The sequence below is a fragment of the Clarias gariepinus genome, chromosome 8 (genome assembly GCF_024256425.1).
Source record: "Clarias gariepinus isolate MV-2021 ecotype Netherlands chromosome 8, CGAR_prim_01v2, whole genome shotgun sequence".
Taxonomy (NCBI): domain Eukaryota; kingdom Metazoa; phylum Chordata; class Actinopteri; order Siluriformes; family Clariidae; genus Clarias; species Clarias gariepinus.
In genome coordinates, this window is record NC_071107.1 from 20,894,781 (window position 1) to 20,912,759 (window position 17,979).

General features: G+C 38.1%; 2 protein-coding genes across 2 annotated transcripts; one reads left to right on the forward strand and one right to left on the reverse strand.

Moving 5' to 3' along the window:
• Positions 1-1,820: 1,820 nt before the first annotated feature.
• Positions 1,821-8,227, forward strand: LOC128528514 (uncharacterized). Its single transcript, XM_053501382.1, is given in 4 exon segments — positions 1,821-2,871; positions 3,096-3,220; positions 3,321-7,728; positions 7,731-8,227. Coding segments are annotated over 4 exon segments (5,640 nt in total). The 5' UTR covers positions 1,821-1,902; the 3' UTR covers positions 7,869-8,227.
• Positions 8,228-9,814: 1,587 nt separating this feature from the next.
• On the reverse strand, positions 9,815-16,513 carry vdac2 (voltage-dependent anion channel 2). Its single transcript, XM_053502303.1, has 9 exons — positions 16,375-16,513; positions 14,798-14,869; positions 14,662-14,711; positions 14,252-14,404; positions 14,120-14,172; positions 11,816-12,043; positions 11,446-11,596; positions 10,976-11,033; positions 9,815-10,740 (listed from the first exon to the last, which is right to left on the reverse strand). The coding sequence occupies exons 2-9, from the start codon at positions 14,862-14,864 to the stop codon at positions 10,649-10,651; spliced, it is 852 nt and encodes a 283-aa protein (XP_053358278.1). The 5' UTR covers positions 14,865-14,869; positions 16,375-16,513; the 3' UTR covers positions 9,815-10,648.
• Between the last annotated feature and the right edge of the window lie 1,466 nt (positions 16,514-17,979).

Here is a 17,979-nt window from a genome sequence, read left to right on the forward strand (position 1 = left end):
AGTTATACCCCATCTTCACTCCAAATCCAAACTGCACAAGATTTATCAATCTGTTTTAACTCAGTGTGACAGGTGTAAAATTTCAGAAGGTACCTCACCACACACTTTGTGGCATTGTCATACACTGGCAGGATATTGGTCAGACATTTTTCTTAGTTTAGTCTTACAGAAATCTTTAATGCCAAATAAGAGACTAATTTAAATATACTGTAAATCTCATTCTTTTTTTATAAAGGTGGATTTTGGAAATGGTGTCTAGTATCCAGATGGAAAAAGTAATGTTCACATGATCCAAACCCTTGGAACTTTTTTTTGTTTACATATTTTGGGTTCATTTCTTGCCTATCTGGACAATTTCAAAGACAGGCCCACTGTTCATATTTAACTCTTCATAGCCTACTGATGCATGTTGTACATTCCTTATATCTACCAGGTAGCCCATTTATTTATTTATTTATTTATCTTCTTCTTCTTTTATCTTTCTTTCTTATAAGTTATGTACGCAATTGTTTAACAATGTTATCATTGGTGTGTTGCTTTTAGGTACTGTGTAAAATGTGTAATTGTAATGTTTTTCTTTATCACTGTTGGCTGTTATTGAAATGTAAAATAAATAAAATAATTGCTTTGTTTTTTATGTTTATTTATTTTCAAATAATGAATTAAAGTATTCACAGATTTAAAATGTCAATTTGTAAAATAAACCACAGAGATTTTTGTGAGGCTCTAAACACAGCATCTTGTGCACCTGACCAAGTGGGAAAACTACTGATTAGTTACAGAGAGGGTCAAAAGCAGAGGAAATCTCAAATGCTTTTGATTGGTTTCAAACTCAGGTTGAAATAACTGGATTCATGTAAAACACTAATCCTTATGTTATACACACCTTGTATTACATTTTCTAAGAGCAATGAGCACTTATACAGAGTCAACCATCACTTTAGGAAAAGAAATGATGTATATTATATTTAGATAATATTATTACTATTATTATCATAATACTATCATATATATCAATATGCACAGTATAGCAATAAATTGAGCCTTAAAATGTATACACGTTTTTCTTGTGTATACATTTTTTTAAACATTACTCTCTGTAATAATACATTATATATGTTTTTCTTCTTTGTTTGTCTCTCTCTCTCTCTCTCTCTCTCTCTCTCTATATATATATATATATATATATATATATATATATATATATATAGTATATATATATATATATATATATATATATATATATATATATATATATATATGAGCACCCGAAAGACCAATATATATATATATATATATATATATATATATATATATATATATATATATATATATATATATATACTGTATATACTGTATATAATGTATACTGTATCTATAAACCTTTCAGTGAGTCTTTTTACAATAAAGCCTACATGTATGAGTGTGTGTGTGTGTGTGTGTGTGTGTGTGTGTATTGGTCAAGTTTTTCTTGTGTATATATTTTTTTTAAACATTACTCTCTGCAATAATACATTATATATATTTTTCTTCTTTGTTTGTCTCTCTCTCTCTCTCTCTCTCTATATATATATATATATATATATATATATATATATGAGCATCCGAAAGACCTATATATATACATATATATATATATATGTATATATATATATATATATATATATATATATATATATAATGTATACTGTATCTATAAACCTTCAGTGAGTCTTTTTACAATAAAGCCTACATGTAGGAGGTTGGTATGACGTCAGACTGAATGCGCGTGCTGGTGCTGCTGTTGCTGCTGATCTGCTCATTCTGTGTGTTACTGACACCTCAGTTCTGCAAGCTTCACACCTCTTGCAGTATATAAACCCCGAGGACTCTGCAGAGGGGAAAAGACATCCGAGTCTCAGGATGGAGCGCCTGCTATCCGGACCCGGCTGGAGACGAGAAGAGCGCCGCTATCCTCCGGCTCCATCACCACCACCAGCGCACATCACAAGGACACCTGCCCTCAGCATGGCCCTCAGCATGGCATCAGCCCCCAAACCAGGCCACAGCTCGCGGCAGTTCCCGCCTGAAATGCCTCTAGCGATGAGCAACGAGAAAGAATCGCTTCGCGGGCTGAACGACCGATTCGCGGGCTTTATCGAGAGGGTGCATCGCCTGGAAAGCCAGAACAGAGCGCTGGAGAGGGAGATCGAGGACATCCGACTGAAAGCCAAGTCGTCCGCGTCTTTGGCCGAGCAGTACGAGCCGGGGCTGCAGGAGCTGAGGAGGCAGGTGTGTGAGATGGCCGTGCAGAAGCATCAGATGGAGCTGGAGCAGAAGCGTGTGGAGGACGAGTTCAGGGCGCTCAGGGAGAAATGCCGGGATGAAGCGCGCAGCAGGGCTGAAGCCGAGGAGAGCGTTTCCGCGCTGAGGAAATACATCGACAGCGCGAATTTAGCCGAGCAGGAGATGGACAGAAAGGCGAAGGCTCTGACAGACGAGATCGAGTTCCTGAAGAGAAACCACGAGGCTGAAGTGACAGATATCCTGACGCGAATGAAGGAGGCGCGAGTTCCCGCAGAAGTGAGCGGCTTCGGGAAAGGCGAGCTGACCGCAGCGCTCAGGCACATCAGGACACAGCTGGAGGCTCGCGCGGTCTGTCTGGACACGCACTCCGAGCAGCGCCTCAGCACACAGCTGGCCAAGCTCACCAAAGCCGCGGAGAGCGACAGAGACGCGCTGATGGCCACCAAAGCTGAGATCAGCCAGTACAGAAGGCAGCTGCAGACCAAGAACGTGGAGCTGGATTCCGTCAGAGGGATGAAAGGAGCTATGGAGAGGCAGCTGTATGACCTCGAGCAACGACACACAGCCGAAATCCATCACTACCAGGTCAGTTTTCTGGCACACATGCGAAGTCAATGTTATATCAATAAATCAATAAATCAATAATCCTGTAGAACGGTATGGTTAAGTCTAGATTATATGTATTAAATAATAATTGCGCAATGGTTGTGCTTCAGAAGCAGGAAACTAAAAGAGTCATATCATAGTCTCGAATAATTTGCAGTAATTTTCTGTTTCTAATTAAAAAAAAAACAAACATCTGTATACAGGACACCATTAGAGAGCTGGAACAAGAGCTGAAAAACACCAAAGACGACATGAGCAGCCACGTGCAAGAGTATCATGATCTGCTAAATGTGAAAATGGCCTTGGATGCTGAAATCTATTCGTACAGGTGAAGGTCACAGTCTCAACAGCGTTTCACTTAACATGACAATGCGCCACTTATTGAACAGCTGCATTAAAACCGTGTTGTATTTATGTATCCCTTACAGAAAATTGCTGGAGGGCGAGGAGTCAAGATACTCCACCCTTTCTGACACACAGATACCAGTGCCTTATGTTTACAGGCAGTCACCCATCTATACTCTGCCTAGCATCCCAAGGATGGCGGGAGTCACTCGGAAAGCAGAACCACAGTACAAGTTTGTCGAGGAGATCATTACAGAGACGACCAGTGAAGACATTGAGATATCAGACACTGGGTCTGAAGATGCTGAAGAACTAATGGATGGGGATAAAGTGTGTATTGAAAAAGAGCATGCAAGTGCAGGAGGAGAAAGTGAAGCAGATTTAGAAGAAACAAAGTCCCAAGAATCAGGTGCAGAGGATAATGCAGGCAGCTCAGTTGCAGAACAACTGGACAATAAAGAGAAACCTACAGAACAGGAAGAACAACCACTAAAAGAGTCTACAGATATTTCTGTGGATCTCAAGGAATGTGACATGGACACTGAACTAGCCCAAGATAGTTTAAATGCATCTAAAGAAACTGGAGAGAAAGATACAGATAATATTTACAAACAAGATAATGAAACAGACTCCAAAACAAAGGAAACAGAATTGGATACGAAAAAAGAAAAAACAAAAGCAGATATTAGTAGTGATGTCGAAGAAAAGGTAGCTCTTGACATTGAAAATGTGAAACAGGACATAGCGAAAGAAATAGACCAAGCCACTAATGAAGAACCAAAGCCAACAGTGCAAACAGCTAGGCAGGAGGCTATTACCGAGTCAGCAAAAACTCCCACAGAGGAGACTCCAGAGTTTGATGATGTAAAGGTAAAAACAGAGTCACATCATGTAGTTAAGCCTGAAGATTCCTCTAACATAAAAACACAAAACATAGACAGAGAAACTAGTGAGATGAACTCTATGGAGGTGGACACATCCTCTGCTGACCAACAGCCAGTATGTCAAAAAGGTGAGGCAAAACAAGAGACACCTCCTGACAGCAAAGCAGATTCAAAACAGAGTGTCGAAACGTCACAAGCTGATGTACTCAATATCACTAAAGCAGCGAGTGCACAGGATAAAGAGGGGGAGATGAAAAAAGAACTGGCAGAGAAAGTAAAGACAGAGGCACCAGTTCAAAGCGAAGTAAAAGAAATAGAATCTAAAGAGGATAAAAAAGAGGACATTACAGAAACCGTGGAACCAGAAAAGCGACCAGAAGAAACACCAAAAACACAAGAGGATGTTTCCAAAGATCACCCCAAAGAAACAAAAGTTGAACCATCTGAAATAAAAGTCACATCCCCTGCTGACCAACAGCCAGTATGTCAAAAAGCTGAGGCAGGACAAGAGACACTTCCTAAGAGTGAAGCAGACTCCAAACAGAGTGTCAAAACACCACAAGCTGATGTACTCGATATCACTAAAGCAGCGAGTGCACAGGATAAAGAGGCGGAGATGAAAAAAGAACTGGCAGAGAAAGTAAAGACAGAGGCACCAGTTCAAAGCGAAGTAAAAGAAATAGAATCTAAAGAGGACAAAAAAGAGGACATTACAGAAACCGTGAAACCAGAAAAGCGACCAGAAGAGACTTTAAAAACACAAGAGGATGTCTCCAAAGATCACCCCAAAGAAACAAAAGTTGAACCATCTAAAAGAAAAGTCACATCCCCTGCTGACCAACAGCCAGTTCATCAAAAAGCTGAGGCAGGACAAGAGACACTTCCTAAGAGTGAAGCAGACTCCAAACAGAGTGTCAAAACACCACAAGCTGATGTACTTTATATCATTAAAGCAGCGAGTGCACAGGATAAACCAGACGAGGTGCAAAAAGAACTGGCAGAAAAAGTAAAGACCGAGGCACAAGTCCAAGTTGAAGGAAAAGAAATAGAATCTAAAGAGGACAAAAAAGAGGACATTCCAGAAACCGTGAAACCAGAAATGCGACCAGAAGAGACACCAGAAACACAAGAGGATGTCTCCAAAGCTTCTACCAAACAAACAAAAGTCGAACCATTTAAAAGAAAAGTCACATCCCCTGCTGACCAACAGCCAGTATGTCAAAAGGTTGAGGCAGGACAAGAGACATATCCTGACAATGAAGCAGATTCAAAGCAGAGCGTCGAAACATCACAAGCTGATGTACTCGTTATCACTAAAGCAGCGAGTGCACAGGATAAACCAGACCAGGTGCAAAAAGAGCTGGCAGAAAAAGTAAAGACAGAGGCACTAGTTCAAGGCGAAGTAAAAGAAATAGAATCTAAAGAGGACAAAAAAGAAGACATTACAGAAACTGTGAAATCAGAAATGCGACCGGAAGAGACACCAAAAACACAAGAAGATGTTTCCAAAGATCATGCCAAAGAAACAAAAGTTGAACCATCTGAAAGAAAAGACACATCCCCTGCTGACCAACAGCTAATATGTGAAAAAGCTGAGGCTGGACAAGGGACACTTGCTAAGAGTGAAGCAGACTCAAAACAGAGCGTCGAAACATCACAAGCTGATGTACTCTATATCACTAAAGCAGAGAGTGCACAGGAAAAAGAGGCGAAGGTACAAAAAGAACTGGCAGAGAAAGTAAAGACAGAGGCACCAGTTCAAACAGACGTAAAAGAAATAGAATCTAAAGAGGACAAAAAAGAGGACATTACAGAAACCGTGAAACCGGAAAAGGGACCAAAAGAGGCACCGAAAACACAAGAGGATGTCTCCAAAGATCATCCCAAAGAATCAAAAGTTGAAACATCTGAAAGAAAAGACACATCCCCTGCTGACCAACAGCCAGTATGTCAAAAAGTTGAGGCAGGACAAGAGACATATCCTGACAGTGAAGCAGATTCAAAGCAGAGCGTTGAAACATCACAAGCTGATGTACTTTATATCATTAAAGCAGCGAGTGCACAGGATAAACCAGACAAGATGCAAGAAGAACTGGCTGAGAAAGTAAAGACAGTGGCACAAGTTCCAGGTGAAGTAAAAGAAATAGAATCTAAAGAGGATAAAAAAGAGGACATTACAGAAACAGTGAAACCAGAAAAGGGACCAGAAGAGGCACCAAAAACACAAGATAATGTCTCCAAAGCTTCTACCAAAGAAACAAAAGTTGAACCATCTGAAAGAAAAGACACATCCTCTGATGACCAAGAGCCAGTTCGTCAAAAAGCTGAGGCAGGACAAGAGACACTTCCTAAGAGTGAAGCAGACTCCAAACAGAGTGTCAAAACACCACAAGCTGATGTACTCGATATCACTAAAGCAGCGAGTGCACAGGATAAAGAGGCAGAGATGAAAAAAGAACTGGCAGAGAAAGTAAAGACAGAGGCACCAGTTCAAAGCGAAGTAAAAGAAATAGAATCTAAAGAGGACAAAAAAGAGGACATTACAGAAACCGTGGAACCGGAAAAGGGACCAGAAGAGACACCAAAAACACAAGAGGATGTTTCCAAAGATCACCCCAAAGAAACAAAAGTTGAACCATCTGAAAGAAAAGTCACATCCCCTGCTGACCAACAGCCAGTTCATCAAAAAGCTGAGGCAGGACAAGAGACACTTGCTAAGAGTGAAGCAGACTCCAAACAGAGTGTCAAAACACCACAAGCTGATGTACTTTATATCATTAAAGCAGCGAGTGCACAGGATAAACCAGACGAGGTGCAAAAAGAACTGGCAGAAAAAGTAAAGACCGAGGCACAAGTTCAAGTTGAAGGAAAAGAAATAGAATCTAAAGAGGACAAAAAAGAGGACATTACAGAAACCGTGAAACCAGAAAAGGGAGGCTGTGCTGAGTCTACAGAGGCACAGAGAACACAAGAGGATATCTCCAAAGCTCCTCCCAAAGAAACAAAAGTTGAACCATTTGAAGAGATTCAAACAAAGGACATAATGGACAGTGCAAAAAACGAGGAAGGTACTGAATCAAAGAAAACAGACAAAGAGTCTGATCAAATGCAGATCAAAGAGCAGCCAAAAGTTGCCGCAATAGAGACAAAATCAGAGGAGAAGTCTCATGAAAAGGCAGATGGTACTAAAGAAGGTATGGTTCCCAGTCTTAAAACAGAGGAAAACATTAAAACAAAATCATCTGAAATACATAAAGAGGAGATTCAGGAGGACAAAGAATCAAAACCTCATGCAAAAGAAATCAAATCTGTGCAAGAGAAACTTTCTGAAGATATCAAAGAAAGGGATATAATCAAGCCCGAGGGACAAACACCAAAAGAGTTAGACAATAAAACGTCTAAAGATGTACAACCTGAACAAAGTGTTTAGAAGAACTCGCCAGAAAAAGAGCCAAGGAAGGATCAGAAAGACACAGACAAAGACTTTCATGCAATCAAGGACACAAAAATTGAGAAATCATATGAAACTAATACAAAGACGGACAGTACCAAGATGGACATGACAAAAAGTAAAGACCTTGAGAAGGATTTTTTCCCCTTTAAAAGATTCCAAAAAAATCTGACTCTACAGAGAAAGGCAAAGTTAAAGCTGAGAAAGGGCAGGAAATCAGCACAAACGTGGCAGCAGTAACTGAGAATGGAGTTAATATATGTATAAATTTAGAGACACCATGCAGGCAGTATTAGCAATGCAGAGTATGATAAAAACTTGTGGTTTAGATAAATCATTTAAACTCTCCATAAATGTTTTAAGACACTGCATGAACAACTATATAACTGCATGAAACAACAAATAATTGCAGCGTTAATCTACATGCAACATAAGAACAGATTTTTGCATGTGTGCTTATGACTAGCATAAATTTAGGCTTATAAATTTAGGCTTATGAATAAACAAAAAAAGTAATGTATATGTTCAAATGAAAATATTTTGCTATACCAGAACTGCTTCTAGATGAATGTGTATATTTAAGAGAATGCTATATATTGAAAGAGTAAATATTATTTCAGCATATTGAGTGGTTTTTGGTGTTCTTTCCCTTCTTTGTAAAAGAAATTGCAAAACAGTAATATGAAATGTGAAGCTATGATTCTATAGGTAGGCATCATAACAACCTTCCCAAACTAATAAATCTATAACAATCACTTAAGTGTCATTAGCTCTGTGGAGATTATTGTAGACATTATTATGCACATGTATTCACTGAAAAGAAGAATGTTGAGCATTTTTTTATGTATCAGAACTGATGCTTTAAAAGGAGGGTTTCCTCCTTTAACAGGATTGTTTTGGGCTCATTCTGTTAGACTACTAACTTCAGAAAGTTGTCGAGGGGTGTAATTTGCTTCTACAGTCGTATGTTAAAATTATTGCTTCCTCTTTTAAGTTTTTTGTTGTGTAAAAACTTAACAAAAATGATCAATGGTCTTAATATTGGCCAACTACAACCTCAGACGAGCATCATCATATAACTTTATAATGAACAAAATAAACAAAAATATAAGCCCAAAAAATACATGCAGGCAATACTGAGGATCCACATTATTAAATTGCTTGTAGATCCATCTTTAGACTTTAATCTTTTTCTGTACAACTATCAGTCTCTCACATCGTTTTGGCCCATTCTCCTTTACAACATTGCTTCTGTTCATTAAGGTTTTTGGGAATTCACTTATGCCCAGCTTCTGCCACAACATTCCAAAATGGGTTGAAGTCTGGAGTTTGACTAGAAAATTCCAAAACCTTTATTTTTCAGCAGTCCTGATGTAGATTTACTGGTGTCATCGTCCTGTCGCATGACCCAATTTTGACCAAGCTTTAGCTGTTCGACAGATGGCCTTACGTTTGCCTTTAAAATATTCTGGTATACAGCAGCACCTGGCTGCAACGTACCCTCCTAAATCCCATGGAAGTATTAAGAGAGTATTTAATAGTACCCTCATGTGTTTTTTTTTTCCTTTTTTTTTTTTTTTGTTAAATAATGGCACAGAGAAAAAAAGTTATATGTTGTTTGTCTGAAATTGTATTTGCCTAAAACCAAGACCCACTACAATCAGATGAGTTAGATTTTAAACAAAAATACAGAATTAAGAGGGAGCACTAAGTTGTCTATATTGGATCTACGGTTTGTGTCGAGAACCCTTTTGAGCCTACATCTAAAAAAGGTATTTGATTTTCTATAACAAAAAGTGGCTATGGGTGTAGGATTTTGGGCCACCCATGAAGATTTGCCTTAGAATAGGAACTATTATTAAATGATGTCATAGATTAGATATACCCAAATAAAGAATACATCAGTGCTGTTATAAAACACTGGAAAGTTCAGAGGACTAACTGGGACATATGATGAGGTCCATGTTCACTCTAACTCAGCCAGCCTGCAAAATTCTAAATTAAGATTTCTTTATACACTGTAGTACAAGAAGATATTCTAGGGTTGTTTGAATGATTAATAGTGGCAGCTTCCTGAAACCATTTCTCCAGAGTAAAGATCTCCAACAATGATGTGGTACACCTATAAAAGTTTGACAACTTAAAGAAACCACTGCGTTAGGATTGTGGTAATATAACTGCTTCTTAACAGCCAATTCAAATAGTTCTATTCTTTAAAAAGAAATACAATCAAGCAGTCAAATGAGGTTCAAAGACTTTATTGAAAAGTTTGCACATACACATGATGACCTCTAAGGTTTTGTGAAAGCACGACCTCAGCAAGTCAGGTTCGTAATGGCGACATTGAAACTTTAGGTACTGAACTCAAAACATAACCATTTTGGCATTACCATAAGCTTAACCTAGTCATCTTAGCAAAATAAAAAACTAAAGAAAAACCACAATGCCAGCCATACTCTCCCAAACAAGTTCAATTGCTTTCATTCATCCACTTAGGCCACCCAGAAACTGCTTAGTTTAAGGGCAGGTTTCAAGTACAACGTTGTTACAAATCCTGATGGCTGACAGAGGAAAGTGGTATTACAGAGCAAGTTTCTTGTTTTGTGTATGGAAAGAAAAGGTACATTATTTAAATATAATCAGATACGAATTTTAAAATGTAGTTAATGGTTGCACACATTATGTTCAGATGACTAAGGAATATCAGATGAAAGAGGTGGAAAAAGAAATCACATTCTCCTGAATAACACAAATGTCTTACTGAACAGCAAATACAACATGCAGGCGTAGAAACCGGCCGTTGCAGCTGCAGAGAAACTGCCAAAGGAGTGTGAGATTCAGATAAGAAATCTAATTTGCAGCAGAACCAAAAGTGACTGTGCTTATGAGTGCTACTAACGAAAAAACAGACACCACAAGGGGAAAAGAATGAAAATTGCAATGGGTACTAAAAATGGTTGTATTTGTTGAAGTCTTTGAACGCATCCCTTCCCATCCAGAATCCCCCTGCTGGTTAAGATTTAAGGCCAGATTCCTCTGATATTCCCTTGTCCCTGATGCAAGTAAGTGCAGGACTTTAGGCCTCCAGCTCCAGCCCCAATCCCAGCTTATGGCCACCTGAATTGATGCTCTTTCCATCAACCAGGGCAGACAGGGTCAGCTTCACTCCTGCACAAAACCATTACCACATGGTGACAAGGAGGCCTCAGGCTTGCTTTAAGCAAAAAACCTTCATTATTGTACACAGAAGGTAAAGGTGCAATTTTTTTGTGAAAGTAAACATGTGAAAAATTATTTTCAAACCTCTCAGTTAGAACCTGTGTGTTTGTGCATGTTTAATCATTTAGATAATATGACGTGCTAATATGGGGGTTAGAATATGCTGATAGAAAGAACACCATACCTGGTCTTAGGGTCTGTGTGTATCCAACACCAACAAGGCTAGTATTGTTCACTTTGGCCTGCAAGGAAGGTGATATTTAAACAAAGAAATGTAATACCACTCCATTCATAGTATTCACAACACTTGGGGTTTTAATTACATCGCTACAGTCAGCAGTACGCAAATCTAATGCTTTGGATACCCTTTGCATTAAGTTGCTTTATAGTCATTCATAAAAAAGGTGATGATAAAGGGTTTTTTTTGGCGCTTTTTTTTTTTTATTAGAAACATTTTCTAGGTTAGGAATTATGATCATAAAGGCCAAAAAAATCTTGAAGAAATCACTGGGAATGAGGTTTGCTCAGAAACCAAAAGTTGCTAAATCGCATGCCTGTATAAGTTTATTTAATATAAGCATGACACAATGGACAACTGTGTGACATAATTGCCAGGGTTCATGTATAATATTTACAAAGAGAGCATGCACTCACACTAATGGAAGCGTCCTTGTCCAGTTGGTACTTGGCAGCGATGCCAAAGCGTGTGCTGTTACTGCCTGCAGTCCAGGCCAGGTTCACTGCTGTCTCCATCTTATCGCTCACTTTCTGGTAGATGGAGCCTCCAAACTCTGAGCCATCATTACTACAGAAAGCAAAACAATACTCTTAACAGGAATTATGTGCATTTTAGTATGTATATTTTTTTTTATATCTACTTAATCACTCCACTATACAATTAGGATATAATGATATCCACTGCCACATTTTATTACAATAGATGGTTCCATCTTAAAATGCAATGTTTACCTTGGAGAAATACTCTATCATCAGCAGCAGTAAAGCTATACATATCTACACTTACACATTAGTGTGCAGCTGGAAGTCTCCGGTCTTGTAGCCTACAGCAAAGTTGTTCTGGGTCATCTTGGACTTGGCTGTGTCAAAGGACATCTGGTATCCAGCAAGCCATCCTTCATAACCAGCCACAGCAGCAGCATGGATAGTTGGACCAGCAAAGTCGAAGTCAACATCACAGCCCAAGTTGACATACTCCCGCTTGTAGGCTGTCTTGACCTTTCCACTCTTCTTGCTATTAACAAGAACAGTGCTTGATGTTAGAACAGACAGGTTTCCAAGGCAAGATAGAGCTAAACCTTACTCATGATAAAAATGAAGTATTCATCACTAAAGTATATAAATCAAAACTTGACAGAATGCAAATGTTCACATAAAAATTTTAACTGTCACAGCCATGGGCTATTACGGCTACAGTACATGTGAGGTATTTAAAGAAACCATTCCTGCACAAATAATTCAGGTCAAGAAGGCATGAACGACATTACTACAAACTCAGGAGAAGTGGTGTAATAAACCCACTAACCCCACTGCGAAATATAACATTACAACTCTCAGCAGTAACTTAAAATAAGATTTTAAACCGAAATGTTTGATGATGCTCCAGGAGAGAATAATGGTTCTCTCTCAACCTGCACTATAAATCAGGCCTTCTTTTTGCTGGTGGTCAGCAGAAAATCTGCGATTTAAGCAGGCCAATGTTAAAAATAACCAAAGCACTGTAAAAATGCTGGGCTTGTATTACTTCCATGTTGTTGCAAAATGCCACAATTAAACTAATCAACAAAAATGTATGAATATTTAATATTGAAGCTGATAATCAATAAAATGTAAAAATAAAAGGTATACAACAAACTATTTTTTGTTATAAAACACACTGCCATGTGCTAGTACTTGAGAAGAAAAAAAAAAACAAAATAGTACAATTTGAATAAATAATAAAAAACCCTCCAAATATTTTATTACACTACAGCGTAGGGCTCACAAACATAACTGAACATTCTGTTAACTAAAAAGTTTATAGGACCAGATTCCTTTTTTCAAAACAACTCATGCAATGAAGCTAAGCTTATTAACACAGTTTCTTTAATTTGACTTTGTTTACATTTTATTCATAATTGATGACCTGCATATACCTATGCGTATGGAAACATGCATTATTCAGCAGGGCATTCGTTTCACCACAAGGACCAAAGCTATTATATTGGTTAAAAAAAATAACAAATTGAAAGCTAATCAGTCCTAAAAGGTGTGTGATTCCCTGTATACTAAGAGTTAACCACAAAGCCTGGAGTTTCACCATGCACAGGCACAAGACGATATGCTACAGTACTTGTGCGAAATCAGAAAAAGGTATGGAACACAGTAACCTTAGTTTGGGTATAGTTAGTGACGTGTTATTTAACTAAGCCTTGTTCCTAACTCAGAATTAGGATAGAACAGCAGTATAAATTAACAAGATTACCAGTTAGGTATATGTTAGGCAAGTACAACTTTTGACTTTTGTTTTTGACAAACAAAAACATAAAAACAAAGATCAGTTTCCTGCTCAACTTTTCTGAGCAACTTGGGAAACTTTTGTTCACCCACTTTGTTTTAAATCATGTTTGAGGTTACTTGTAAAAGTAATAACCCAAAATAATTAAATATCTACTACTGCACTCACTTCTGCAAAGCAGCTAGAAAGCATGTACTTCTGCTGCTGTTGTAAACGTTCAAGGTCTTGATGTACACCTATAGCTTCAGGCAAAAGGCACCTCACTGTAAGACTGACCTGCAGCTTCTTTTATGCAAAATATCGATAGAAGGCCTAATGTCCAACTCACTGCAGTTTTTTTTTTGTCTGATGGTGGCAGCAGAATAGCCAAAATTCAACTATACCAGCAGATTTATTCATTAGTACAGTACAATGATTCTTGGCTAGAAGCAAAACACACAAAGTTCCCAAAAAAAAAAAAAAAAAAGGACATCATTAAGCTTTAGAACCCTTTCATGGATTGATCCTGTTCATGATTTTTATTTTTTTAAATAAGCCAGTTACCCAAGTCACACTATATCAAACATGTAGTCTAAAAATGATACATGATTTCTTCGGTTTTATTAGTCCCTGTATGTTGTCCACCATGTTTCTATTATAACAAGACAACATATGACTCATTCAATATGGTATCATGTTACAATAATCCCGTAGGAGTCTACAAGTGGTTTTAAACTGTCTTTAAGTTGCCACTAAATTATCCAAGATGCTTTAAGGTACACAAACTATAATTTCCTAATCAGACTCAAAGCATCAATAGATTAAGATATTTACCCCGTGTTTGGTGAGAAGGTTGTATCAAAAGTCAGCTTCAGCCCTTTTGCAATCTAAAAAGACGGATAGAAATGTTATAAAAGTGTAATGAATCACAAATCCATCATGCAAATATAATATCAGCAGTCAGACCTGATCTTCAATGGTGATCTCTGTTCCTAGAGTGTTGTCAGTGTTCCACTTCTCCGTAAAGGTCAAGCCATACTCAGGCCTCTTGTATTTAGTTTCCAGGCTGCCCACCACTTTGCTGGTGTCAGTGTTGGAGAAACCTGAAGTCTTGAACTCCTGCAGAAGGAAAGGAAAAGTGCATTTTACAACACCCTCAGCACAAATGTATTTAATACATTAAACAATCTTGTTGCACAAGACATGATACCTTAGGCAATCTACATTAATGTAAAAGATAATGGAAACATTATAATGCACCGCACATCGTTAGTTTTTCTAAATATCCCCTTAAAATACTCATGTAGAAGAACGCATGTAGAAGACAAATTGAGCATTTCATATGGCTTTAGAACTAGAAAGCACCATAGACTTACCACTCCACTGGCTGATTTTGTCTTGACATCCAGTTTGACCTGACCAAAGCCTTTCAGAAAACAGAGCAAATTACTATACGGAACCACACACACATAAAAATGCCAGTTGACTTGACTTATTAATCAATCATATTACCATATCCCTTGTTAAAAATGTCCTTGGCAGCTTTTCCAAGATCGGCATATGCTGGGGGAACTGCCATTCTGTCTGTACAGTACAAAGAAACCATGGTCAACTAAAAACATCAATTAATAGTAACTAACACCCACAACCAAACCACAAGACAAAAAATAATCAATTGGTATTAACTGACCTATGGGAAAACTTCCTATGTAAAACAAGCATAAATAAATGCCTGCTAAGTACTTTCTCTGGTTTGCCATATTTCCTCTAACAGATACTGTAATACATTAGCCTGAGGCATACAGATGAATTAGCTAATCAGATATTACAGCAGGCCACACCTTTAGAAGTCCTTCATGAGGAAGTGAACAGAAATCATGTACACTGCATTCCTGGATGGTCTATTATAATCACTGAGTGAACTTTCTTTACACAAGGCAGCATTCAGAGGTGACAACTCATTCGGTATATATTTCCAAGTTCATGGCCCCTTCTTGTCCTTGACTTTCAGAGACCTGTCTAACCTTCGGAAAGATACCTTTACAATACCTTCTGACAAAGCATTAATCGAAACGGAGACAGCTTTCTAAATTTGATTCATGTTTGCCTAATTGATTTAGGGGAAATGTCTTTGAGAGGACAGAATGGTCCTCAAGGGTTCATTGGTCCACTTATTTAACATCTTATTCACCAGGTTATTTTGTGCTTCTACTACAAACAGTTTAAAAAAAAAAAAAAAAAGAATAAAGGCTTTATAAAGCGGGAATATTGAGGAGATATGGACAAGGTTAAAAGTGGAGGCCATCTTGGCGAGAGACTGGTTGCTCACGCTGACATGATGCAGCTGAACACCGGCACATCCCCACCCCCTGATCATGCGCTCTCACTGGCTACTCAGGACATTTCAAACACCGGCCAGATTTTCAACCAAGTACCCCATCCTCAGACAATGATGATATTACATTTGACTAGACGAAATCACGGTTATTAGGTTTGCACGGCTGAGGCGGTGAGCCAAGCAGTTTTTGGGAACATCGTGTCACAGTTCAAGAGCTATACTGCTAACCTGCTTGCTAACAGCTAATCAGAAAGCCGCATAACCAGATCTTACTCCCAGTTCAGGTCTTAACCAGCACTTTTAGCTTAAAAAAAAACAAATAACATCCCCATGAACGAGCTGGTTGTGTTTGGGTCCTCTGGACTAACTTCTAGTCCACCTTCACCCGGGTGGATTCAGTCAGATTAGCAAGCAACACGCCTGTCATTGACCGAGCTCCAGCCACGCGCTGCTCTCATCAGCCCGCGCGCTTTAACTACACACTATATCTCTCACACACTCATACAGGCGTCCTGACACACTGACTGTCGCGGGTTAAGGTCACTTCAACACTTCTGTGCCGCAGCTACTTTTGCGCAAGAGCAACCCTGCACGAGCTGTCATTTACACAGAGCTAGGATAAGCTAAGCTATCCGGCTAACTAGCACATCCATGCTAGCAAACTGCAAAACAGGGTTATACAAGTTCCAAAAAGAGACATATAACAATACATGATGTGTATATATAATTAAACATATTTTATATAACTTACCTGATAATAGAAGGATCTATGGATTAACTTAAATAAGTTTAATTAACTTAACACCAGCGCTGCACAGCCGCGGTGAACCGAAAGGATTGGAGGGCGAACTGAAGGAGACTGTGTAGTACAGATATCTGACGCTACCCGAGACGCCTCCCCTGCCCAATTCGAATTGCGCATGCGTACCATTACTACGCATGCGCAATACCAATCAGGCGAAAGCGCACATGGTTTAGTTCCAAACGGCTCCCTGATAGTGCACTACATCAACGGGAACAAACATTTAGTTCATCGCCTATATAGGGCAGCTTTATAGGGAACAAAGAGCTTTTTGAAACTAAGCTACACTTTGCTAACCTTTGACCCTTCAGGGACCTTTTTTTATCAGCCATAGAGTTCGTGCCTGTGTATAGCATAAAGCTGAAAAGGAAATCAGCTGTTAGGTAAAGGTAGATAGAGCACATATTAAGAAGAACACAAACACCAGATTAGATTTCTAGTTATAATAGTAAACATTGACTCATTGTAAATGACAGTAGCAATGGAGAGCCCTCCTGAAGTTTTGGCACCCTTCATAATCATGAGAAACAATCCATATCTCAAAAAAACTATTTTATTAAGCGACATCTTTAGTTTTTTTTTTTTTTTTTACCAAACACCAAAACACACATTTTCAAAAATTTCAGCATCTTTAAAATAATATAGTTTTATGCATGTCTTGGACAGAACAATGCTACTTCCTAAGTCATTTCCTTCCACCTCTGAGTCACACTGTCTAACAGTGGTGGAGCTACTGTACTTTTTAGCATTTTTAGCTCCTTCATTTTGTTTGGTTTGTATACTGTATGTGGACTTCTTTCTTTAAATTTAAGCTACAAGGTTTCAGTAGGATTCAAATCCAGAGCCTGCGATTAGCACTGCATAATATTGTTTCATGTGTGTGTGTGTGTGTGTGTGTGCACGCAGGTGTGTATTGGTTATCAATTTGTTCAAATACTAGGTGTTTTTTTTTTTTGTTATATGCTGTCCATTTTTGTCACCAAATAATTTGATGGTGTGCATGATCAAAATGTTAGATTTTGATCTCATACTGTTAAGTATAGTTGCAATTGCACTATATTTTGCAAGATACTGTCAGTATGGTTAATTTCTTACAAAACTTTAAAATAGAGAAAATGTTGAGTCTGGAAGTTGAGAAGAACTGACTAAATTGGGTGATTTGTAAAAACTGATCCTTGGACACTTTTCTGTCATGGGTCCTGGCAAATTTCCTGCTGATTCAGACATGTTATTTATATATTATATATATAATATGCATTTACAGTATAAAACATAAATATAAATATCCATTAACTGTTTTGTGCAGTGGAAATCTTCAGTTTCTTTTGATTTGAAAGGTTGTTTTTATTCCTCATGGTAAATTTTTTAAAATAAAGTTTAAAACATTCACACAAAGTTTTGACATATACTACTTTATATTCCTCTTATCTTTCTGCACTCTTAAAAATGAGTTCTGATCATTACTAATATGAACATAGACTATGTGTGTCAGTGAATTGCAAACTATTTTCACAGCTATTTTTTTTCTAGCAAAATTCCAAAATTATAAAGATA